This window comes from Ambystoma mexicanum, chromosome 6p (genome assembly GCF_040938575.1).
Source record: "Ambystoma mexicanum isolate Mex_15411 chromosome 6p, UKY_AmexF1_1, whole genome shotgun sequence".
Classification (NCBI taxonomy): domain Eukaryota; kingdom Metazoa; phylum Chordata; class Amphibia; order Caudata; family Ambystomatidae; genus Ambystoma; species Ambystoma mexicanum.
In genome coordinates, this window is record NC_090935.1 from 661,252,214 (window position 1) to 661,277,194 (window position 24,981).

The 24,981-nt window shown below is 48.5% G+C and overlaps 1 protein-coding gene across 3 annotated transcripts in view; it reads left to right on the forward strand.

The window, feature by feature from the left end:
- Positions 1 to 24,981, forward strand: part of RAD17 (RAD17 checkpoint clamp loader component) — a 1,130,765-nt gene that overhangs the window by 858,185 nt on the left and 247,599 nt on the right. For all 3 annotated transcript variants that reach the window (XM_069627538.1, XM_069627537.1, XM_069627539.1), the window contains one exon: positions 23,851 to 23,997. In XM_069627538.1, coding sequence (XP_069483639.1) covers positions 23,851 to 23,997 — 147 coding nt within the window. The remainder of the gene's footprint in view (positions 1 to 23,850; positions 23,998 to 24,981) is intronic.

Genomic DNA, 24,981 nt, shown 5'->3' on the forward strand with positions numbered 1-24,981 from the left:
GAGAGAAGGAGAAGAGGTGGCTGAAGGGAGCTTGAAAATGAGCTGTCATCCGCATAGCACTGAAAGTTGGGGCAGAGATCGGCAATGCATTGGGCACGAAGTGCCAGGTTTTGGCTGAACAACCAAGGAGAGAGGTTAGACCCCTGGGGATGACCTGAGTGTCATCCGCATAGCACTGAAATCCTAGATGCAGTCCATATAAGCCAAGCCAGTTCCAAACAGAAGAAAGCAGTTCAATCACCAAGGCCAGATCAGGAGCATTTAGCAAGGAATCACAGAGAAACAGGCGAAGGTTGTAATTCCTGGGAACAACTGCAAGGTAAGCACACTCCTCCGTAACAACTTTGAGAAGCAGCATGCTTACCGAAACATCAGGTTTTGATGGGAAACACAGGCTTCTGGGACCTCAACATCCTGGTAGGAACGTGATAAGGTCATACGGCCTCACCTGACCCCCGTCTGTGTTGAGCCCTGAGCCAATTGGAATGATGCAAGTAGGCGGTCTTGTTTTGCTGCCACCATCTCCATGGCAACCTCCATGCTCGATTGAAGTGTGCAGCGGAAAACCGGGACAGAGTCCTGACAACCGCCTTGCCCAACGCATCATGGAGATAATTCTTGACAGACTTCGTTGTGGAGAGATATCTTCAGGCCCCAAGGACTTACCAAAGTTATTATTTCTGATTGAGGCTCACAATACACTTCCTGATTCTGGACTGCACTTTGTAAGTTGTTGTGCATTCAACGACTGTTGTCATCAGGATTCCTCCCGCAGACAAACGGTTCTACGGAGAGGGTAATCAGAATCTCAATACGTACCTCTGTTGTTTCACCTGTTTTTGTGAAGTGACCCATTTGGTGTTTTACCTTCCATTTTTAAGAGTTTTTTGGGAGCCTCACTTTTTTCCTACTTAAATTCACTGCACAATTACTGTGAAAAAAGCTTGCATTGATAAATAACTCTGACGGTTACTTTCCAATTATGGCTGCAACTCTCCATGTGCTGCAGTCCTCCTTTCTAGGGCAACCTTTGGTAAATATTCTCTGACCTGTGATGCATTTCGTTCTGGCAATATTTTCAGGATTCCCCCGCTAAGATGAAAACAGCCTGGCACAAACAGGCTCGTCATCCCACCTCTAAGCCTCCCACTTCACATGTGGTCCTTTTTCTGCCTCCCCACTTGTAGCAAAATAACCCTTTCCCTTCTAAAAATATATTTTTGAGCACTTCTTTTTTTTTCAGCTTCCCTCAGGATTACTGCGGAAACCACTTTCATTCAGAGGGTGTGGAGGGAATGGTGGATTTTTATTTCCGATTAACCTCAGTACTGCAATGTTTGTTTTGTGCTTGTCAAGTGACTTTGCAGTTCAGAAGAATCTGCTGCTTAGTGTTAGAATGTCTCTAGAGGAAGCTAGATATCATTTTTCTTTCTCCCCCTAACAGATAATAGACCTCTGCACACTGTTGGGGCTGGATGCGAGTGGGTAGGACAGGGTGGAGTTTAGAGGTGTGTCCTGGTTGGCACACCAAGGCATCCCTGCAGTGTAAGAGGAAAAAATGGGGGGTCTTACCAATCACTTTTGAGCGGTGGGGTATCTATGTAACATGTGATAAAGTTGATCCTGGAGGTCTGACATGGCTTTGAGTTAAACTGTAGCTGAGTTGGCAAAACATTTGTTGTGTAACTCTTGTAAGGGAATATTTTGTAAGTCACAGAAGTGACCTAATTTCTGATGTTTGTTAATCTGCTTAGAATCGCATGCTGTGCATAGTCCGACATCCAGTGGTCACTGCGGAGTATTGCATTTTGTTTTTCGTAGTCAAAAAGGGGACGTCGACAAGGCGTGTAACACTATCCCTATAGTGACGTGCAGTGTACCCACACCTCCTCACGCGTCGAGGTCCCTCAGATTGTTTTTTTCCGCCCAGTTACTGGTCGCCTTTATGCGGAGCTCCTCGAGAGACATTGCGAAATCATTTCTTCGACCCTTGGTCGTTTATTATTATTAACTAACACATAGATCCCTCCCTCGACGTAGCTGCCAAGCTGTTCTCCGCTGAGCAAGATCTTCGACGGAGGGACGAGCGGAGGAGATCCTTCGGCGCTGCCGAACATGTGGCCTGGCCTCGCCGGCCTAACACAGTAGGGAGAGTGGGGTTGTTGGTCATTTCTTTGTTTCACTCTGAGAATGTCTTTCTCTTTCCCCTCCCTCTCTTTCGAGGTCGTAATCACATTTCACACGCTCAGCTATGGAGAGGATGCCCTTTAGGTTTTGCCCGCATTGCAAGGGCAAGTTTACCTGGAAGGACAAGCTCAAACGGTGTAACCGCTGCTTGCCCCTCGATCACAAAGAGGACGGCTGTGCGGCCTGTAAGTTACTTAAACCCAAAACTTTAAAGGACTGAAGGGTCAAAAGGTGGGCAGCCTATGCGATGTCTAGGTCTGACTCCTCGCCAGCTGCCGCCGCCGAATGTGATGAGGACAGTGATTACACGGCCTCCGCAACGGAGGTTGTAGACCTCTCGAAGGAGCGTTCCCGCTCCTCGTCGTCCGTCCCCGGCCCCGACAAGCCCGGCTCACGCCCCGCTTATGGGGATAAACACCCCGGCGACAAGGACGTACACAGAAAAACACATAAACACATACCCCAAGACACGCATTCGTCGAAGACAAAGGCAGATATAGCGTCAACGTAGCGTCCGCCGACCGTAAGGGTTGCAAGCCCTCCCCGCCACCGCTTCCGCGACTGGAGACTGGGCTTTCTGTAGATAAGGGCGCTAACCCCAAATCCTCAGGCGACGTGCTTCGCAAGAGTGCGTACGTTGCCAGTAAAGACTTGGCACTGCCTAGCGCGACGGTGAGCAATCCCTCGACGGAGAAGCTGATCGCCGAAAGCCTCTCGCGTATAGCTTCTAAAGACGGCCAGACGGACGGCGGGTGACACGTCTAAAACCGCTCACAAGGCCAAAGAAACGCCGAGGACGCCAGAGGGTAGGCTGGGACAGCTCTCACCGTCGACAGAAGACCCTAGCCAGCAAGAAGGTTTCTCAGAAGGCAAAGGGACTCTATCTTCGACGCTAAGGGACAGAAATAAGCAACTACAGGGAGAGGAAACTCCCTTTTCACTCCCAGACCGCTCTGGCCTACCTTACTGGACTGTAGAGAGGTTCCAGTCATGTATGGACAAGCTAGACGGGTTCATGGCCATCCCAGAAAATAGGACACCCAAGAGGCCAAGGGAGGTACTCCAGGAGGGGCCATGGGCTAAATACCCGAAGCTCTTTAACCCCCTACAGGAAGACATGAACTCTTATGACCTCACTGAAGAGGACTCTCACTTCCAGGTAGAGGATGAGTTTGTGAATAATGAAGACCAACAAGAAGAAGGTTTTCATGATGACACTAACATAGGTGAGGAGGGCTACGAGGAGGACCCAGGTGAAGGTGGCTCACAGCCCTGGCAGTCGCCATCAGGGTCTATAGACCCCGACATTATAGACATTTCTTCTCATCAGACCACACCGGTCAGGGACCCATCTCCAGTAGACGATCAGCCCACCTTCAATGCGCTACTGAGGAAGGCAGCAGCGCATTTTGAAGTTGAAACTGGGGAGGTCACCCCAGATACTGATATCTTCGAAAGGATTATTAAAGAAAAACCTCCCACTAGTCAAACTATTCCTATCCTCGCCTCGGTTGAGAGACGACTCACCCCATCGCTGTCCACCCCCGCGCTGGTAAGAGGGGTCAATCCAAGAATCGAGAAATTGTTCTCACCCTCTCAGTCAGACCCATTATATATCAGGGGTCATTCAGTCCCGGACTCCTTAGTGGTGACTAACACAAGGAAGAGGGCTTGGGTTCCACTGTCAACCAGCGAGGCACCCCCAGATGAAGAAGGGAAAAAGCTTTATGCCTTGGGCAAAAGAATTTCCGCCTCGGCAGCGTTTCAATTAGGATTGCCAATAATACATTGTTGGCAAGCTATGCTGATGCTCAATGGGGAAAGCTTAAGCAGGACATCGAAGAAGCCCCTGAACCTCTAAGAACTCGCTTATTGGCTACAGTTACAGAAGGAGCTCTGGTGAACCAGAGCATCATTAAGAACACTCTTGATGCGGCAGAAACTGCTGGCCGTTCTTTGGTGCAGGGAATTCTGCTGAAGCGTCACGTCTGGCTTCGCAATTCCGGTTTCAAGGCAGAAACGCAGGCGTCACTCATTAATAAGCCAATAGAAGAGTCAAATCTCTTTGGAAGGGCAGTGGACGATGCACTGGAAAATGCGAAGAAAGAATTCGACACCATAAAGACCTTAGACCAAATCTCAAAGCCTCCAAACAGGAGGAGATTTGGGAACACGCGCTTTTTTCGTGGCCAACAGCAGCAGCAGCAACAGCATTACACTGCGAGCAACTGGCCCTCTAATCGGGGTACCGGTAACCAGTATAACCCAAGAGCACAACGCCGTGGCAAGGGCAGAGGCCGGGGCTCCAGCCCCAGAGGCACCCCGGCAAGTAACACCAAATGACCCGAAGGTTCGGGTCCCCTCCCATGCGTCTCCGGTTGGGGGCCGGATAACATCGTTCCTATCAGCATGGGAGGGAATAACATGAGACCAGTGGGTATTGTGAACCGTAGCCCACGGGTACTGTATAGAGGTCAATCGGTCCCCCACCTACAGACCTCCAAGGGGACGACGCCTGTCACCAGAACACCTCGTCATCCTCCTGCAAGAAGTAGAACAGCTGCTACAGAAAGGAGCAATAGAGGTCGTGCCCCTATCTCAGGTAATGGAAGGTATTTTTTCAGTGTACTTCCTTGTACCCAAAAAGGACCTAACCATGCGCCCTGTACTAGATCTGTGCCCAGCGAAGAAATTTGTAAAACCACAAACATTTCATATGGTAACTTTACAAGAGGTAATTCCCCTGCTATCTCAGGGGGACTACATGACAACACCAGACATGAAAGATGCATACTTTCATATTTTGATGTTGCCAGCGCACAGAAAATACCTCAGGTTCATGATGGAGGGCAAACACTACCAGTTCAGAGTGCTACCCTTCGGCATAGCGTCTGCACCGAGGGTATTCACGAAGGTACTGGTACTGGCAATGGCAGTGGCCCACCTGCGCAGGTTGTCCATACCTGTATACCCTTACCTCGACGATTGGCTCATAACAGGGGAGTACTACGAGATATGCTTCTCAAACACCCAGAAGATAGTAGACCTTTTGTTCCAACTGGGTTTCTCCATCAACGAGAAGAAGTCCAGCTTAGACCCCAGCCAAATCAAACAACTCCTAGGGGCTCTAATTCGAACAAAGGACGGCCTCGTCTTCCCCTCCAACGAGAGGGTACAAAATATGCTGTTTCAGATCCCTCAATATGTGGCCGGTCGAGAGGTGACGGTACGCAAAGCAATGCGCTTGCTAGGAATGATGGCGTCATGTATTTATTTGGTACCTCACGCGCACCTGCGCCCAATGCAAGAGTGGCTCAACAGCCAGTGGTGTCAGGACAGCCAGTGGCGTCAGGACAGCGGACAATGGGACGATCTAGTGGTGGTCTCGCAGTCCTTGGTTCTCTCGCTACGGTGGTGGTCGAAGGAAAACCTGGTAATAGGGAAACCATTCGCCACCCCCGCAGTGGAAGCCACTCTAACCACAGACGCATCCCTCACAGGATGGGGGCTCACCTATCCCCTCAGACTGCTCACGGAGTTTGGACTCCAAGCATAGCTTCCAAGCACATAAACTTATTAGAGCTATTTGCGGTGTTCAAAGCACTAAAAGCCTTCCAGACACACCTACAAGGGAAGAAAGTGATGATCCTCACGGACAGCACCACAGCCATGTACTACCTCAACAAGCAAGGGGGCACTCACTCTCCAGGACTGTCCAAGCTGTCCCAGAACATCTGGAAGTGGGCTCTCAGACACATGTTCCAATTGTCACAACATGTACCAGGGGAACTCAATCTGCTAGCAGACGGACCCAGCAGAGACTTCCCTCTGCCCTCGGAGTACGAATGGCGGTTACACGAAGACATCGTCTTCACACAATGTGGCCTCCCAGAAATAGACCTGTTTGCAACTCTGGAGAACTCGCAATGCCTAGATTACGCCTCCAGATACCCCCAGAACCGCTCCAAGGGGGAACGGTCTCTGGATACCATGGTCAGGGAAATTTGTTTACGCTTTCCTCCCCCCCCCCCCCCGACTCCTCTGCTGAACAAGATAATGCACAAGATGCACCAGGAACCAGTCACCATGATACTGATAGCCCCGATGTGGGCCTGCCAACCATGTTTTGCGCACCTGATGGAGATGTCCCTTTCCCCACCAGTGAAACTGCCCTGCCCGTACAACTTGCTGTCGCAGGACAAGGGCAAGACACTACACACATGCCCACAGAACATGAATTTAGCAGCCTGGCTCCTGAGGTCATAGAATTTGGCCATTTACAACTCCCTCAGAGATGCATGGACATTCTCAGAGAAGCTAGAAAACCCAACACTCCCCACTGCTATTCTAGCAAGTGGAAGAGATTTGTCATCTGGTGTAGAGGTAAGAGCATCAACCCAGTCCACTGCTCTCCCACACAAATTGTCCTTTACCTAACCCATTTACTGGACTCGGGTCTAGTGTTCAATTCTATTAAAGTCCATCTAGCGGCACTTTCTGCATACACCACCTCTCAACTTAAGGTGTCATGGTGGAAAGTCCCAGTTATCAAAGCCTTCATGGAGGGGTAAAGAGAATACACCCTCCGATAGCAAACCCAGCTCCCGGATGGGACCTTAATGTGGTACTTACCAGGCTCATGGGCTCACCATTTGAACCCATGCACAAGGCAACTCTTAAGGACCTCACTCTTAAGACTGCTTTCCTAATAGCCATCACCTCTATTAGGAGAGTAAGTGAACTACAGGCTCTTTCTATTCTAGACCCCTTCGTAACAGTTCACAAAGATAAGGTGGTTCTATGCGCACACCCAAGGTTTGCACCGAAATTCATATCGAAATTCCATGTCAACCAGTCAATAGAGCTACCAAAGTTCTTTCAAAACCCTTCCAATTTGGGAGAAAAGAGCCTGCATACACTCAATGTGCGCAGAGCTGTCATGTTTTATATGGAAAGAACTAGGCCACTGAGAAAAACTAATCAGTTCTTTGTCTCGGTGGCAGCAGGAAGAGAAGGAGATGCAGTCTCAAAGTCCACTCTATCTAGATGGATTGTTCAATGCATCACTCTCTGTTACACTCTTGCTAAGAGAGAACTACCCTTCAAGCCAAGAGCACACTCTACTCGAGGCACTGGGGCATCCATAGCATTCATTGCAAACGTTCCCCTTGAGTCCATTTGCAAAGCGGCAACCTGGAGTTCTCTACACACCTTTACAAAACACTACTGTCCAGATGCTCACTCTAGATCTGATTCCCAGGTGGGACAAGCAGTATTAAGACATCTTTTCTCTACTGTTCCTTCTCACAACCCACCTCCAACTCGGGTACTGCTCGCTAGTCTATGCACAGCATGTGATTCTAAGCAGATTAACAAACATCAGAAGACAATGCATTACTTACCGTAAAAGCATTTCTGATGGTTGTATCTGCTTAGAATCACATGTGCCCACCCTTCCTCCCCGCTCGGATGGAAGGAACATAGACATCTTTCTACATCTCTCTCTCTTTTCTGTACTCACTCACATATAGAAGGCTCCCTCAGGGCAGAAAAAATACAAACAGAGGGACCTCGACGCGTGAGGGGTTGTGGGTACACTGCACGTCACTATAGGGATAGTGTTACAGACACGCCTTGTCGACGTCCCCTTTTCGACTACAAAAAACAAAATGCAATACTCCGCAGTGACCACTGGATGTCGGACTATGGACAGCAGGTGAATCTAAGCTGATACAACCATCAGAAATGCTTTTACGGTAAGTAATGCATTGTCATGTTTTGTATTTGTGTACTGTTCTAGTAGCATTATTTTCCTCATTGGAATGTAGGCCTTCACATACCAGAATTCAATGTTGTGCGAGCGTAGCAGTTTAAGACTCGAGGATTCCCCCTCTTGAAATAACCACTTTGAAATCTCTAAGAAATTTGTAATAGTCTCCTCATTTTAGGCATTGTTAGACACAGACGTGCAACTGCATATGAATGATATAAATAAAGTTAGCATAGCAATCCATAAAATAGTCAGTCTTCTATTTTCAAACATGCTGAAACGGCTATCAAGTCATGTTCTCCAGCCTCTGACATTTTTAGTTTGTGTCATTTTGCATTCCCATACTTATACTTTTTCTTTCTTATCATAAATTCAAGACTATGAGGGAGCGCTCGAGAGCCCAAACAAGACAAGATGGTCGTGGGCTGAGTGCACTCCTGCGCCTGACAGCATGACGAGACAAATCAGACCTCAATAAACACCTCAAACATGAGACCCAACGGAGAAAAAATTAATCGTTAATGATCCAGCGCTCATAGGCAAAATCCAGTGAAAAATCACATTACTATAACTGAGATACGTGCTGCAGCAGCCAGCCGGCGATCCCCACACATCTAATGGTGCGCTCAAAGGCATGGAAGTCAAAACCCGCTAAGCTCGAGCCCCCGGCCCGGCACCACCACAACAGGGTCACACCTGGACATTGAGGCCAGGGACGGCCTACAACCGGCCGGGCACCGAAGTGATAATATTGCCAACTGGCAGAAACGAGCATCAAAGGCGGATACCACGGCGAGCGATCTAGAACCCACATGAGTGCCAGATCCCCATGTGACGCTCAAACAAGGGAGCCTGGGAGAGCATGCACGCCACAACCCAGAGGAGCAGGCACTGCCGGGGAGTAGGCACCTCCTATCTCCCCCAGCAAAGAACATCCCAAGAACGCCCGGAGGAGCTCACGGCAGGAACGGAGACAGCGGGGAAAGTCACCCAGTGGTACACCACTTCCAAGCAGAAAACTGCAGAGCAAGTAAGTCAGCGCCCAGCGGGGAGCCAACTCCAGCGTGGCCGTCGTGTGACCGCATAGCCCCCTAAGTCCTACCAGCCCCCGACAATGCAAGGAAAGAGCGGCCTGCAATAATATACACCAGCTACGCTGCCACTCCAGCAGTACCATTGTCAACGGCGAGAACCCAGTGGGGAGACCTGTGTATTTATCTTAACACCTGCGCGCGGTGGAGCGACACTCGCGGGTGCCCTTAAGCAACCCCATCAAGGCTGCCAGTGAACGGGGAGAGACCCCTCTGGGCAGCAAGAGGTCCGAATACAAATCGACCATCAACCCAACTAACTGCCGGGTGGCTCCCCAAAGCAAGAGTGTGAGCCCACAACACCCCTCCTCCCCCCGGCAGGCAAGACCCACGGACAGATACTGTCCACAGAAGCTGTACTGACCCGCCATCCAGCAGGCGTAGGCCAAAAAAGAGGCGCAGGCTGACGGACGCGTGCCCCCTACAGGCAAGCGGGCAGGCATCAAGGCAGTGGTAGCAGGAGATGGCGGGCACAGTGGGACTGCTGCAACCATACCAGGGACAACAATAAGTGAGGGCCATTTTACCCAAAGACAGCGGCACATTGACTAGCCAGTGAAGAAAGCCTGTGCGGGGCCATGGTCTGTGCCACATAGCAATCCAACTGCAGACACTTCCATAGGGCGCCCCCATACACGGGAGACTCACCAAGCCCCACGAACAAAGAAGCCAATCTCAATCAACAGCCCACAAGTCCCAATCACCTCGGCTGCCACGGGGGCCTCCATCAAGACAGCACGCCCAGAAACTCCCTGAGGGCTCCCCCGCAACATGAGGGCACGAAAAAACGGTATGCAACAAGGAACAAACCTCCCAGAAGCCAAGGACAACCCAGACACCACCCTGCTAGGTGGGGTGGGGGCTACCAAGAAGATCAGCGAGAAATAAGCCTGACATGGAAGTTCAAACCGAATTGTAGGCCACCCTGACCGAGTTGAAGATAATAGGCCAGCGCACGCAAGAAACAAACACGACAGTGCTCGAAATCAAGCGGGACCTCCAGGAGGTTTAGAACCGGCTAGCAACTCAAGCTGAAAGGACCACTGAAAACTAACAACGAATTGGTGCCCTGGAAGACAACCAAACCACCACGGAATCAGAGCTTGACGAAGTGATACGTGAGGTCGAGAGGCTATGTGAGAAGATTGAGGATCAAGAAAAGAGATCACAGAGAAATAACCTAAGGGTGTTTGGCGTCCCCGAAAACACTGAAGGGACAGACATGGGATCGTTCATCTACGACCTCCTACACAACTCGCTACACATGCCCAATGCTAGGGACCTCATCATAGAGCAGGCACACTGCGCTCCGATCCCCAAATTATTCACGATGCGACTGTAACATTGCAGTCCCATGCCCCCTATATCAGTAGCAATCCTACAGAGCATCCTCCCTGATACGCCTGAACGGCACTGAAATGAGAATCTTCAATGACTATTCAATGGAGGTCTCAAGAAGGCGAAGGAGATTCAACCCCATATTTAAAGTACTCAAAAACCCCAACCACAGGCACAATCTCAAGTTCCTAGCTATCTGGTGTATACCGATCGATGGACACTTGCAATCATTTGATGACTCGGAATCCGCATGGTGCTTCCGCCAACAGAAAAACATTGTATCGACCGATCTTGACAGCGAACAGACAGAGAAAGCAAGACCAGATCATATCACCCAATCGCGACTAGAGCACACCGTAAACAAGGGGAAATGGCACAAAACGGGCAAGGGCCCCGTGGCTGGGACGTGGAACAAAGGAAACGTACTGGTAAACCCTGATGCGGGCCTGCCCAGAGAAAAGCTGTCAACCGACCCATTCATACCAACCCAAAGCTCAACAGTAAGCGGGGTTGCCGCTGGGGTGAACTTGAACTGCAAAGAAGAGAGAGAAACATTTTGATCGTACCTCCGTAACACATCGAGGAAAGGCAGAGCCGACCTCTACCACTATAGCCATCCCCCTCCTTACTAGATCCGAGGAGAATATATATGGGTAGAGGAAGCAGACCCCTGGTCTGCTCCCACCAACCATATATGTAGGCTTATGAGCCTAGTATTGGGCACGAGCTGGAGAATAGGCTCACCCATTGTTGTATTGTTTGGTTTCCAAAGGGCCTACGTTTTGGCCTATTGAGTTGTGGAGATGACAATCCACAAGTTGTTTGTTGTTGTAGAAAGGAAATGGACGTGCACAAGGTGGGAACAGACTCTGACGGGCCAAGACAATGCGAATTCCCCGGCGTCAGGACATAGAGCTACACACGCAACTACACAATGACGAAACTAAATGCATAACCCTAAATATTCAAGGGCTAGGCCATCCTATTAAGGTCAGGTGCACGCTGAACTATCTAAGGGACATACAGGGAGATATAGTTTACCTCCAGGAGACCCACCTCAATGGAATCGAATCAGAAAAGTTGGCAAGAGAGTGGGTGGGCACCACAGCGCACTCACCAAGCCACAGGAAGCGGGGATCTCGTTACTAATCCACAAACCGATTCCATTCCAAGTCCACCAAGTCCACCATACCTGCCATGTTAATGAAGGCCGGTTCGTACTAATACAAGGCCAGATGCTACAGCAGTCGATCTCCTTTCTGAACATATAGGCCCCCACATCCGACTTGCCAGCCTTCTACTCAAGCACATTCGCTAAATCCGCTCAATTTGTGAGGAATATCACTCTAATTGGTGGGGACATGAATGTAATCCTAGACCCACACCTTGACCACCAGGGGAAAGCGTTAGGCAACGCACCGAACCCGAGGAAGAGAGTACACTAATGACCGACCTACAATTCCCATTGGCACAATTGTTACTCTAGGCTGGACTATTGGCTGATGCCCGCCAACAACATACACATGGTTATCAGTATGTAATATCCTTCCGATCACCATTTCAGGCCACGCCCCCGGTAACACTGTGTATTAAATTCCCTGACACCCCACGCAAAGCTCCAACTTGGCGCCTAAACCTGCAAACGCTGCAATTCCCTGAGATAGTAGAGCAGCTCCAGGACGATGTAGAGTTCTGGGAAAAGAACGAGACCCAATGCTTTACCCCATATAGGTGCTGGGACGCTTTTAAGGCCTATAAGGGGGACAATGCATTTCACGGTGGGCACGCAAACCAACAGAATGGGGGAGAAGACAGCCCGACTAACAATCAAACTCAATCAACTAGAAAGCCGACACAAGGAGTCTCGAGACAGACTACTCTTACCTCAGCTCCAGAAACTTAGGAACGAGATCCAACAAATGTCCACGGCCAGAGCCCAAAAATCCTATACTAGCTGGTCACAGCAGTACTACTATGAGAGCGATAGACCCCTGCTCATGATGGCCCTGGCACTTGCAGCGCCAAGCCGCCCAAATGATCACCGCTATCAGGGATAACGCAAAAATCTCATTATAGGGGACAAGCAGATCAACGCTAGGTTTGCGGAATTGTCCCGCAAACAATACACGCCACCTAACACATACTCTCCACAGGTCATAGATGCCTTTCTAGACTGTGTCCATCCCCAAAATATCAGAAGGTAACTTTGACAAACTTGACTACCACATCACAGCTGCGGAAATAACCCAAGCAATCTCTGTCCCATGGTAAGGCTGCCGGTCCTGATGGGATCTCGATTGACCTATACAAAAAAATGGCAGACGAACTGGCCCCGAAATTGTAAGCAGTCAGTGAAGCGCTTAACCAAAACCGGCTCCCGAAATCTATGCTCACGGCCAACATTATAGTCTTTCACAAGAGCGGGAGGGACCCAGAGCTATGCGGTTTGTACAGACCAATTTCCCTAATCAACTCAGACGCTAAAATACTGGCGAAATGCATAGCCCAAAGAATTGAGAACACCCTACCACAAGTAATCAACAAAGACCAAACAGGATTTATAAAGAGCAGACACACAAGCGACAATATCCGTAGGCTCCTACATGTCATAGGGGGAAACGGATATCATCAGAACGCTGTGCTAGCAGTCGACGCGGAAAAAGGGTTCAATAAAGTCCCATGGGAATTTATGTTCCGAGTTCTTCCTAGGTATGGCTTTCCCCCGCGATTAGTCCAACTAATTAAGCTCCTATGCGCAGGCCCAACAGCCTCAGTAGTCACCAATGGGGTGGCCTCCGCCGAATTCACCCTGCAATCGGGCACCAGGCAAGGCTGCCCGTTATCGCTCCTACTATACACTCTGTCCATTGAGCCCCTGGCCATACGATTTGCATACAGACCCAAAATGCAAGGGAATAACCAAAGGATCAGAGAAGCACAGGGTATCACTCTACGTGAATGACCTGCTGCTGTACATCAGCAAGACTCAGTCTACCCTGCCATACATCGAGTCACTGATGCACGATATAGGCCTGATGGTGGGATACAAGGTGAACTGGAGTAAATTGGCGGTGATGCCACGGAGGGTTGATTTACCGTGGGACCCAGGCGGTGTGGCCCCTTTCGCTCTCCAAATACAATCCATGAAATATCTCGGTATGCGAATCAGTGCCTCGGTCACAGACCTCAGAGATCTTAACTATCCTCTGGTCCTTCGCACCATCAAGGCGGACCCCGCGAGGTGGAACTCCCTGGCACTAACTGTAACCGGGAGAATAAACGCCATAAAGATGAACTCCTACCCCAAGTTAATATACTTAACCGTGATGCTCCCAAACTGTGCAACGACCAGCATGCTTACGGAACTAGACGCAGCAGTCACAAAATTCATATGGCGGGTTGGTGGGGTGGGGTAGCACCAACACCATCCTCCATCTCCCACTTTTGCAAGTGAGCAAAGCCATTGGGAGTGCTAGCAGCACCCTCACTAATAGCATACTACCAAGTGACCCAAATCATTTGGATGAAACGTTGGTTGAATCAAAGAGATGAAACCAGCTGCAGCTGGCGGACCATGGAGGTAGCGGTGATGGCGCTGCTCACACCCTTGGAAGTAATGGCCACACTACAAAGTAAACTCCCACAGCCACTTAGAACGCATCCCACCATAGGACCTACGATCCAACAATGGCAGAGACTCGGGGCAAAACAGGGGGTCCATACCAGAGTAGCGCCAATATGGGGGGAGCATACGATCAGTACTAGCGTATGGATCACCACAAATCCACCCGAACCAGGAAACTGAGTGGGCGAATGTACGGATCATGGATATCATGGAGGATAATACGATGATAGGCTTCCTCGAAACACAAACTATTCTGGGCCTCGGGGAAGGGGATTGGCTATGCTATCACACCATCCAGGCTACAATCCTAAACCACACATCAGCAGAATCCCACCTGAGACCCCTAGCGCCATGCGAAAAAGAGCAGGACCTAGAAGCATACCCACAAATCCACACATACACCACCATCTCATTACCGGATAATAAAGAGCGGATACAGACCCTAGTGACACTGGTCTGAGGACCTAGAGACACCCATTAGGGATGTAGACATACAAGCATGCTTCATGGCCATACCGGAGGTCTCTCTCTCTGCCTCACACAGGGAAATACAATACAATACAAAACACTAAACAGAGTATACTACACCCCAATAAAACTACACAAAATGGGGCTAAACCCCACGGGCATGTGCTGGAGGGGATGCTCGGGCATGGGAACTATGGGCCACATGCTTTGGTCGTCCCCCAAAATAGGCCCCTAGTGGTGCAAGGTCCACCAACGGCTTACAGACATAGAGGGGGGCAGACATCGCTTTTTCCCCTTCGGCTATGCTACTGGTTGTAAATGGTACAGAGTGGCACTGAAACGTGCTAACACGCAGACTAATGAACATGATCCTACTCACAGCGCGCAAACTCATAATATCACATTAGAAATCAGCAACACCACCTCTTCATACCGAATGGCGTAATGCACTATCTAAGGCCTGCAGACTTGAGCGGACGGCTTTTAAGGGACAAAGTCAAGACTCAATCTCACCAGAGGGGACAGATTCTGTGTACTGGCAAACCTATATATCTGAGCAGAACTGTCGCTGCACGAACCTAGATATACCTAGCGGTCCAACTACCCACGAAAATAAGTATATCGCTGCGGGCCACACGCACACACCCGACTCGACCAGATGTGACCACGTCCATGGGTGGCGGGGGGAAAGGGTATACCAATGTTGCTTAATTTCGTTAAATTTCGCTCACGATTCACGTGTGAATAATATGTATTACAGGTCTTTACTCCTGCATTGTGTATACTGACTTTGAATACGACGAACTTGTGATTACCTGTACCTTTTGACAAAATCTTTAATAAAAAGAGTTGGAAATAAATATTATTTCAGGCCTACGAGAGCCAGAATGCAAGATTTGAACTCCTCATCCAGGAGTGGCTGATTATTTCACACATGTCAAACTGCATCATGGATTATATGAAGAATTAAAGGAATACCTCAGAATAGCCTGTGTGTGAAACATGACTTGTAAGGCAGGCAGTGCTTAATTTGTGGGGGTGGTTGCCAGTGCCCAACACCGGCACTCTTTTTTGGGCACCGGAACTCATGCGGAGCCAGCGCATGTGCCATTGCTTTGTTTGTTCTTCCACTTCGCTTTGCTTCGATTATAAATCATGGGGCCTCATTACGAGTTTGGAGGAAGACATGGTGCTAATAGCACCATGGCTGCCTCCAAACCGGACTCCATTACTGGGTTCTTGCAATGGAGACTTACCTGGTCATTCTGACATAGGAGGACCCGGTAATTCCTCCTTGCAGGAACCATTCCCCATTCCCATTTGAGCCCCCATAGGGCTCAATGGGAATGGGGAGGGAGGTAATAATGGGGCACATTACAAGTGGCCCATTATTACCTCCCTCTTCCCCTCGCAGGACCCGGAAAAGACGTCTAGTTTGACCAGACGTCTGGTTTGGGACCCGCAAAGGGAACCATGTAATCGGCGCTCACGGAATGAAGGCTGCCGGTCCAGTAACGCACCCTTCATTCTGTGAGCGCCAGGGTCGGAATGAGGCCCATTGGGATTTGTCATTCTGATCTCGATCTCTCTCGTGCTTGCAGGTTGAAGGCCATGGCTGGCCGGGCCTGGGAGGGGCCAGCAATAGCAATGAACAACAAACTGTTACAAACAGCCAATGAAAACTACCATTCTGTTGTTACTATGCAGTATTTGATACATTCTGTATAGTAACACAGAATGTGCAGTTTTCATTGGCTGTTCATCTGAGCCAGTGAAATTACATGGTGACGTGTTGTTGTTGCCACAGGATGCAGCGCAGCGCCACCTTCATTTCACGAGTTACTGCGCGGTGCACCCTAGTTGCTTCCTGGGGCCCCCTCTGCCTGCTTTTTCATTTGTGCGGGTGCCAGTGTGTGCACCCGGCCCCCCTCCCAGCCAGAGGCCCCGACAGGGGACCAAGTCCCAGCTGGCAAAGCAGGTAAGTCACTTATTGCTGCGTGCGGTGCAGCCGGAGGCTGTCGCAGTCAAGTGATCAGGCAAGGAAGGCCCAGGTTGGGGCCCGGGCAGCGGCATGGTCCCTGGTGGTGTCCTGACTGCCCAGGAGTCAGGACCCCACCAGGGGCCCATCCGCGCCCGGGCTTCTGTCTGTGTGACCTGTGTGCAGTGTGCTGCTGAATGCAGTCAGTGCCAGGCCCAGGCCAATTTCTGTGACCAGGGGCTGCCGGCTGCCACAGACTGAGTCGGATGATTCTGCCGCGGGTGGCCGGGCCCGTGGATTGTACCCAAAAGTATGTTTTTTACTTTTTTCTTTGAAAACCTGACCTTCTGTGGGGCCGGTGGCCGGGACCCCACCCCACAGAAGGTAGGTTTTAAAAGAAATAACTTATTTTGAGTGGCTGCTTTGGCCCATCACTTCGAAAGTGATGGGCCCCATCTGCCCAAATATACGTTTTTTCTTTTAAAATCTTACCTTCCACAGGGCCGCTGCGCCGCACACCTATTTTTGTCATCAGGCTCAGCATGGCTGTGGTAGTGGTGGCCCCACGGAAGGTAGCCTAAGTGATTGAGGCAAGGCAGGACAAAGCCCAGGACCGGGCAGGGCACGGGCGGCAGCGTGGTCCCACTAGTCTGTCACAAAAAGAATGAATTGTCGTTTGCAACTTTGGCCACTTTTTTATTGGTGCCGAGCCCGACTCGAGACAATTGTATGCCCCAGTCTGACCCTGGATAGCATTCATCTAAGCAAAACATGAACTGTGAATTTTTGCCTGGGTGTTTCCGTTCTTCCTTTTAATGTTATCAGCCTCATTAGTTCACAAACGAGCTTCAGCGAGGGGACCCGGAACGGTGCACGTATTGGGCCGAAACCGAACTGGCTGCACTTCGCGAGAAAAGCCAATGCAAAGACGAACGTCTGAAATCCCTTTTCAGGCTTAAAGATACACACATGGAAACTAGACGGGAATAAACATGGTGCACATGCCCACTAATCTGTTGTCATAAATAAAAGCACTAGTTGAGTATTCGTGTATAATTCTCAACCGTCTTTTGCGGTCATTTCTTTACATAATTCCAGCGCATGTTTTATATACTGATGTGTGGTTTATACACCAGATGTGGCCCCTTAACCTGGGTACAATACGCTCCGAGCATGTGCTCCAAATGAGAGCACATGCAATCCTCAGATAGGGAAGTGGGCGTCTGTTACACCCCGCAGTTTAGTGAAGTATGTCAAGAACATGTCAGTGGGAAGGAGGTATCCGAATATGCATTCTCCTCTGGCTCCTGAATATTGGGTGATAAAACATATTTAGTTTTTTAATGTGTTAAGGTGGAAAGAGGCCCTAAAGCAGAAGTAGCACAGGCTGTTGATTTCACAACGTCTTGCAGAAATGACTTTTTCCAAGTTATACAACACCATGCTCATGCTTGAAGGAAGGGTGAAGGGGGATGCATTTATGAGATGCGATGACTGATAAGGGCTTGAGAGTAAACTGATCACACAACACCTGGATGAGGTGACTGAAGAACGGGCTGAGGGAGGGTGCTCTTCCTGGAGGTAACCGATTAACAGTACTTGGTTACTTTAACAGACTGTCAGATGGGACAGAAGGGGTAGAGACAAATACAGTGCCTGAAACAGAATGCTTTTTGTTGTGTATGGCTTGGCTTTGCAGAAGGAATGTTGTGATGTCATGTGGAGTGTGTATGCCTGAGTGATGGAATGCATGGGTGAATGTTCTAACCTGGTCAGTTGTTCAGCCAGAGGCCTGGGTGATGGGCTGCCAGTGTTTTATTGTCATATATGTAACTTATTGATTGACTGCTTGTAATGATAGTAATAAACCTAGCAAGTCAACCTAAGAAGACTGTGAGTCACTTCACTACACTTTTTTTATTTATTTGCATTTTTAAAGCACTCACACAGCCGGGGGGCATCGAGGCGCAGTTACAGGAGGAGCATGTCTTAGTTGCGTATTTACTACTAGCCTGTGCCAGCAGTTGCTGCAGCACCAAACATGTGACATGGAGCAGCAGCTTTGTGATGGGTTGGTGGTGGGCCGATCTAGGTAGGTCTAGCACTGAACTGGGGTGGCAGGCGCGCCCGACATTATGGGGCCAATATTTTTGGACACCGGCACTTATTTTTTTTTACAAATTAAGCACCGGTTTTTGTAGATCAATCTCACGCTTCCTGCAGGACTGCAAACATTTTTATTGTATGCTCTTGGTGGAGATTTTTAGTTTTGCTAATTTCAGCAGCCGAGTGGGGATTTAGTGCACACATCTGAATTATAAACGGCATGAGAAATACTGTGCATGTTTCCCTCTCTGGAGGATCTGCCTAGGATCTTTTCTGAGGGGTGTACTTTTGAGCTATTTAATCTTAAACCCAGTATTGCATGTTTGCTACTCATATTAATTTGTTTAGTTCTAACAACCACTCGGACATCCAATCACTTAAGCTGTAGGGGAAGCTGTTAGGGAGAATTCTCTGTTCAGGCTGAATTTCCTAACCTAGTGAGTCCCCCAGCAGCTTTGCTGGATTTTTGGGTTTTATTTTTTTTCTCCTGCCAAGAGTGAGACTCTTTTACCCTCACTCTTGGGCATGATTTGAGTGTGTTTCTTTGACTCTAGATGTGTTTAATGGGCTATGGGGTCTTTTACTCCATACGGCTTCATGTGTTTTTGTGATGTGTGTTACACAGCACCCTCAGTGCAGTAACACAGGGGTGTCATAGTGACCCCCCAAGATAGATTCCATACCCTGGGACTGACTACTGTCTCCCAGGGCATGTCATGTAAAGTCACCATTGACTTTACTAGTCTCAAATTCTGAACAGAACCAGTACAAACCATCATATTGTGGACACATTGGCCGGGGCAATTCGATTGCCCCGGGGTCTGTTAGTCGAGGGGGCGCGTCTCCGTCCCCCCTGATCGAGTTTTGGCTGGTGGCAGTGGATACTACTTTTTATATTCGACCGCAAATATATCTCTATGGGATTTCCCATTGTTCGAGGCTACCAACTTTAATTGTTTAATTCCTATAGCCTCGAACATACCGCCGGTTTATTTATTTAATATTAATTCTCCGGTTGGTATTTTTGCCAGAACTCGGTTCTAAAATGGCGTTTGTGTTCGCTTCTGTGACTCCAACCCAAGTTGAGCCCTTTGTTCCACTTTTTGGCGGGCTTCTCCACAGAAGCCCTCCAAAGTGGTGCCACTCTGTCTGGGGTACTTAGGAGGATTGGAGGGGGATTTAGGCACCCTGGACTGAGTTGCCTAGGCAACTCAAGTCGCACTCCGTCCTGATTGGCCCAAGTGGTGAGCCGGCCGGCTCACCACTTAGCATGTTTGAATGACAGCTAGGCTGAGTGAATGGGGGTTTTCTGCATAAAAGCAGGGCTTTGGGGACTGGAACTTTAGAAGTTGCCACAGGACCTAAGAATCCGATGAGGGAGAAGCTGAGCCGACCTGCTACGACGACACCACCGGTGGAGCCCTGCTGAACCGTCTCAACACATTTCCCAACGACAGAGGAGATCTCCAGCTTCTTCCTTCAACTGGTGGGGATAACCAGTATGCTTCCTTTTTCGCTTCCTGGAGCATCTTGTGGCCGCCTTGCCTGTGCCAAGCACCCCGGCAACCGGGATACCACGTTTTACCATTACCGTGAATCAAAGGGTAGTACCTTTAACCGCAAAACTCTGCGGCTGGTTTCTTCCCTGGCAGTGCAACAACCTTCATCTTTCCTCCACGTCGGGGTCTTCTCTTCCTCTGGACGACGCCGCAACTTGCACCCGCTGCCAGGAACAACTCCCCCCGCTGGAGGATCCTTTCCACATAAGGTACCGTGTTCCGCCTGGCTTCCCTTGCAACTGACTGTACGGGGTAGATTTAGCCCCCGGCTTTCGACCCTGGGTTAGCCTGGGACACATTGGCTAAACTTTTCTGAGCCTAACTAAAACCTTTCTGAACTCCCTGCAAGACATTTTAAGCCTGTTGTCATTGTGCAATCTTGGGTGCATTTGTGCCCTGCTCTCTCCAAGAGTGTGCCCAGCCTATGGACTTTGGCTCACAAGTAACTTTTGACTTTCCTGCCTTGCTTAAGAGTTCCTAAGTATTAGTGTGGTGTATTTTCCTACATTCTGCCTTTTTCCCTCCCTTTTTCGTTAACTTATTGGAGTGCCATCTATAGTTAAGCGCTCACCTCTGTTTGGAAATAAGTCGTGTTAACTAAGACTTGTCTGATAAGGAATAAGGAATAAGGGATATATATATATATAATAGTAGCTATGTTTAGAGTGATTTACAATAATAGTGCTGGAGTGTTTCAATAAGTGTGTTTTTAAATAAATAATTATATACCTTGATACCAAAGCTCTGGTCAGTGTTTGTTTGTGCTATTGTGTCTGAGTGCCTATTGTGTATACTTTACATACTGCCTAACTCTTCTTGAGGGAAGTCTGACTGCTCAGCCACAGCTACCAGGTAAATCTGGGTGGTACAGACTGCTACCAAGTGGGTTTACTGCCAACACCTGTAGTCCTAAATGTTTTGCAGTGGTCCCCAAGGGAACTGCACAGGTTTCTGCCTAACAGAAGCATATTGTGATTTTAGAAGAGGGTTTTTAATGTGTATTTGAAGCACAACAGTGGTCAGGCTCATTTGCTCATGAAGATGGTTCGAGGTGTTCAAAGCTTAGACCTGGAAGGAACTGCCCATTGCCTTGCAACTTCTTTGACATGGTACAACCAGCAACGCCGTATTGCTGGCTATGAGAAATGGGCCAGGTAGATACCAAGGGACTTTGTTCTTCAGGTAGAGGTAGAGTGGGACACTGCCATAGAGGGCCTCATGATTGTCAACATCTTGAATTTTGTTTCTCCAGCATTGGATCTTTCATGGATTCACATGCTTAGGATATTCCCCGTCGACAGATTGGGAACCCTCGGTACACTTCTAAAGCCGTTTCCCCTAGGAAAACGTCCGACACTTTTGTGTCCTATCTACGTTGTTTTTGGGCCGCCCACTAGGACGTAGCGGTATAAATGTGCCCCGCCCCCGCGGCTCCCTTCAGATTTCAACCGTCTCCAAAGTAGTGGGAGCACCTCGTGTAGTCTACTATTTTGTCTAGGTTGTGCTGTTGGAGTTTTGTCCTGATGTCAGGAAAAGCGCTGTTCCGCCCGTGCGCTACGTGCGGGTTGAAGGTGTATGAGGGGGACGAGCATATGGATTGTATATATTGTCTACACCCTCATCATTCGGGAGACAAGTGCGACATATTTAAGGGCTTCTCCCAGAAGACTCTTAAAGATCGAAGTCGACGACTAGTGGCATGGTTAAACGATGGAGCGGGGGCATACCCGCCTTCGGAGGAAGGCTCCACGCGCAGCGTGGCCTCAGCATCAAAATCTTCAGAGGCCCCGCGCCGCTCGACATCGTCGGAACCCCCCGGTGAAGAAATCGCGACCGGCGGAGAAGGAATCATCGAGAAGCCATTCTAAGGAGTCCTCGTCGAAGAAAGCCTCGTCGTGGAGAACCAGGATGATAAGTTTGCATTTGGGAGCGGCTGTAACAGTCCTGGCTGCAGCTTTCATTAAAACTTTAGAAATGGTTAAAGGTGTTTTGGGGGAGGGGGCTACTGGGCTATATGTGATTCAAACAGAGGAGGAAGTCTCTAATGAGATGGGCAGGTGGGTTGCTGTACATGCACAATGATATGCAGGATGAGCTAATAAGTGCTGCAGGTACCCCTGGGATCCAATTCCACGTAACCCTGCAGCTGGAACCTCAGGTGAAACTGATGGAAAATGTAAGACTACTTAAACTGTAATATATGTTACTAACTGACTTGCTGAACAAAAACACCCTCTCTCTCATTGCTGAAACTAGTGTCACTCATGTGGACACCTTCCTGGCCTCATAGAACTATTGCGATATGAAGAAAAGTGAACTCTGGCATTTGTCATGTGTACTTTGGGAGTATGCAATCATTTTGGGATTGTGTGGGGGGGAGGGGCTACCTGTCGAATCTGTTGAGGGCTCTACTGGATAAAAATTCAGAGTGGTTGAGCAAATGGGGTCTAATTATGCAAGTAAACCTCTGGGGTCCGGAATGGTAGAGAACAACAACTGCTCCTAGCTTCCCTCTACTGCAAATAACTAACTAAGGAACACATTCTTTCAAAATGAGTCTTCAGACCAGAAAGAGCATGCAGTAACATTTGGAAGATGGTGTCATATACTTGTCATATCCCTTTAGAAGTAAACCCAATATGAGCACTGCTAAGGTTTGTGGATTTTTTAGCTTTTGGTTGCTGCTTAAATTCAGCAATGTCCTGCATTAATACTTTCTCCCCCATCTCCTCCACAAGTGGCTACCTGTGCCAATTTATCATAGAGCAGAGGAAGATGTCAATAGAAAGTTGCATCATTTACAAAATATTTATATTTTGCGAAATAACCTGCAGGTGTTATGTACAACGTGTAATTAAGTGTCAATAAAAAACATGCAAAAGGACTACAATAACTACCTGAAAGTGGTGCCAAGGTGCTGTGCATCATAGGTTTATAATCAGTGGAGTTGGTGTCTCTCATTAAAGGCACACTCCAACCAAACCGTCAAAATGTTTCTTTTTTAAAATGTGTATGCAAATATACTGGATCCAACAGCTAACTTAAATTTTTTAAACATATAGCTGGTCAATCTGTTAGGGATCTAAAGCAGCAAAATAGATAAAGGTAAGTAACTTGTTCTTTCATCACTAGAGGTACACCTTTACACCAAGTCCACACACTGCCTTTCTCCAGACAACCCTTATGCCATCTCTGTTCGGTACGACGTCCTTTCGTCGCAGGATGTTTTTTTGCGGGGTTTATTTTATTTTTTCGGGGAAAAAAAATCTAATTTTCTAGAAAATGGGGGGTGGGGGTTGTGGGGGGAAACGTCCCCCCACCCCAAAAAAATATTACATGGGTTTTTTAGAAAAAAAAAATCGCTTTTAAAAACCCCGCCTGTTCACCTTTCATTGCTGTAGTTCGAGAGCAAAGGAACTGGCCTAAGTAACGCTGACAGACATTTTGGGGGAAGGCAGGGATTTCCAGTCCGATCGACTTGGCACAGCACAATATCATTCTGTTTGCTCCTATAACAGGGAGGAAATCTGAGCCTGAGAGAAAGAGGCTGTAGGCCGCAGAGTATGAGTCACTGTTGCAAGTAGTATGGATAGTGCTGTTTTATGGGCCAGAGTATGAAGGCTGTTATGAAACATTCTGTGCTCAAATTCATAAAATTGCATGCTCTTAATATGGCTGATGTTTGAAAATGCTAGTTTGCATGCTCATTTCTCAAACTTGTTTCATAGTCTAGATTGACGATGAGTGAATATAGTGCTTCAGTTGCCACCAGAGGAATCATCCATTCAAACAAGGCAAGAGTATCTGGCCATGGCAGTGGAGGAGTGGGGTTTAGGCCTTTGCATAAACCTCAGTGGCTTGTCATCAATAAAAAGGTCAGTAGTGGAATATCACAGTGAATACCTCATCTTATTATAAGTGTTTTTTTTTTCAATTCAGAAAAGTTAGTACAAACATTTGTATTTGTGTTATGGATTAGTTGGTTGGCTTGTTTGATGTGCTGATGTATTGCAGTAATATTTCATCAAATGTACGTTTAGAAACTTCAGCTGTATTTGGATTTCATGCTTTTTATCAATAAACCATGCCTTTTTTCTTAATCGTGTGTTAGAAAAGTCCTATATTTTTTAATAATTAATGCATATTCATCTGTGAGAAACCTGAGGTATTCTCACTTCCACTCCCTTAGGATGTTCTGCACAGGTGACCAGGGAAATGCCATTGCTATTGGATCCCGACCCTAGGGGTGGAGAAGCGAGGGAGGATCACCTGGGTGGAGGATCCTTAGGGTTTGGAAGTGAGGTGCTCTTGAGCGAGACACGGTATTCCCCACCTCCCTTCCAAGGAGAAACCTTTGCTCCAGGTGCAGTTATGGGATATTGTTGTTCATATGCCCTTGACCAAGAAAAGGGTAGGAGATGCTCTCAATTAGAACATACCAGGAAAAAGGTAAAATTGACTAAATATATGAATGGTAGAGGGTCTGTGGGGACTGGGAGTGGGATGCCCTTGGGAGAGACATGGTATCCCCCTTTCCCTAATAATGACCAAACCAACCCATTCCCCGTCTTTATGGGGTATTACAAAAAAACTCCCCTGAATTCTTTATACTTCATGACTTTATGACTTCAAAAAGTATAGGGACGAAGAAGAGGCCTGCTGAGAGCAGTAGAGGTCAGGCATGTCTTCTTAATGATGGTCAGGCAGGGCTAATTGTGAACTCGCACCTGCAACCTGTTAGAGGGCTGCATGTCTATTAGGAGCTCCACCAAGTAAGTGTAAAAGAGGGAATAGTGACAGGAGCAGTGGCAGTAAATTTGCAGCAGCAGCAGAGAGGTCAAGAAGCACAGCGAATAGCT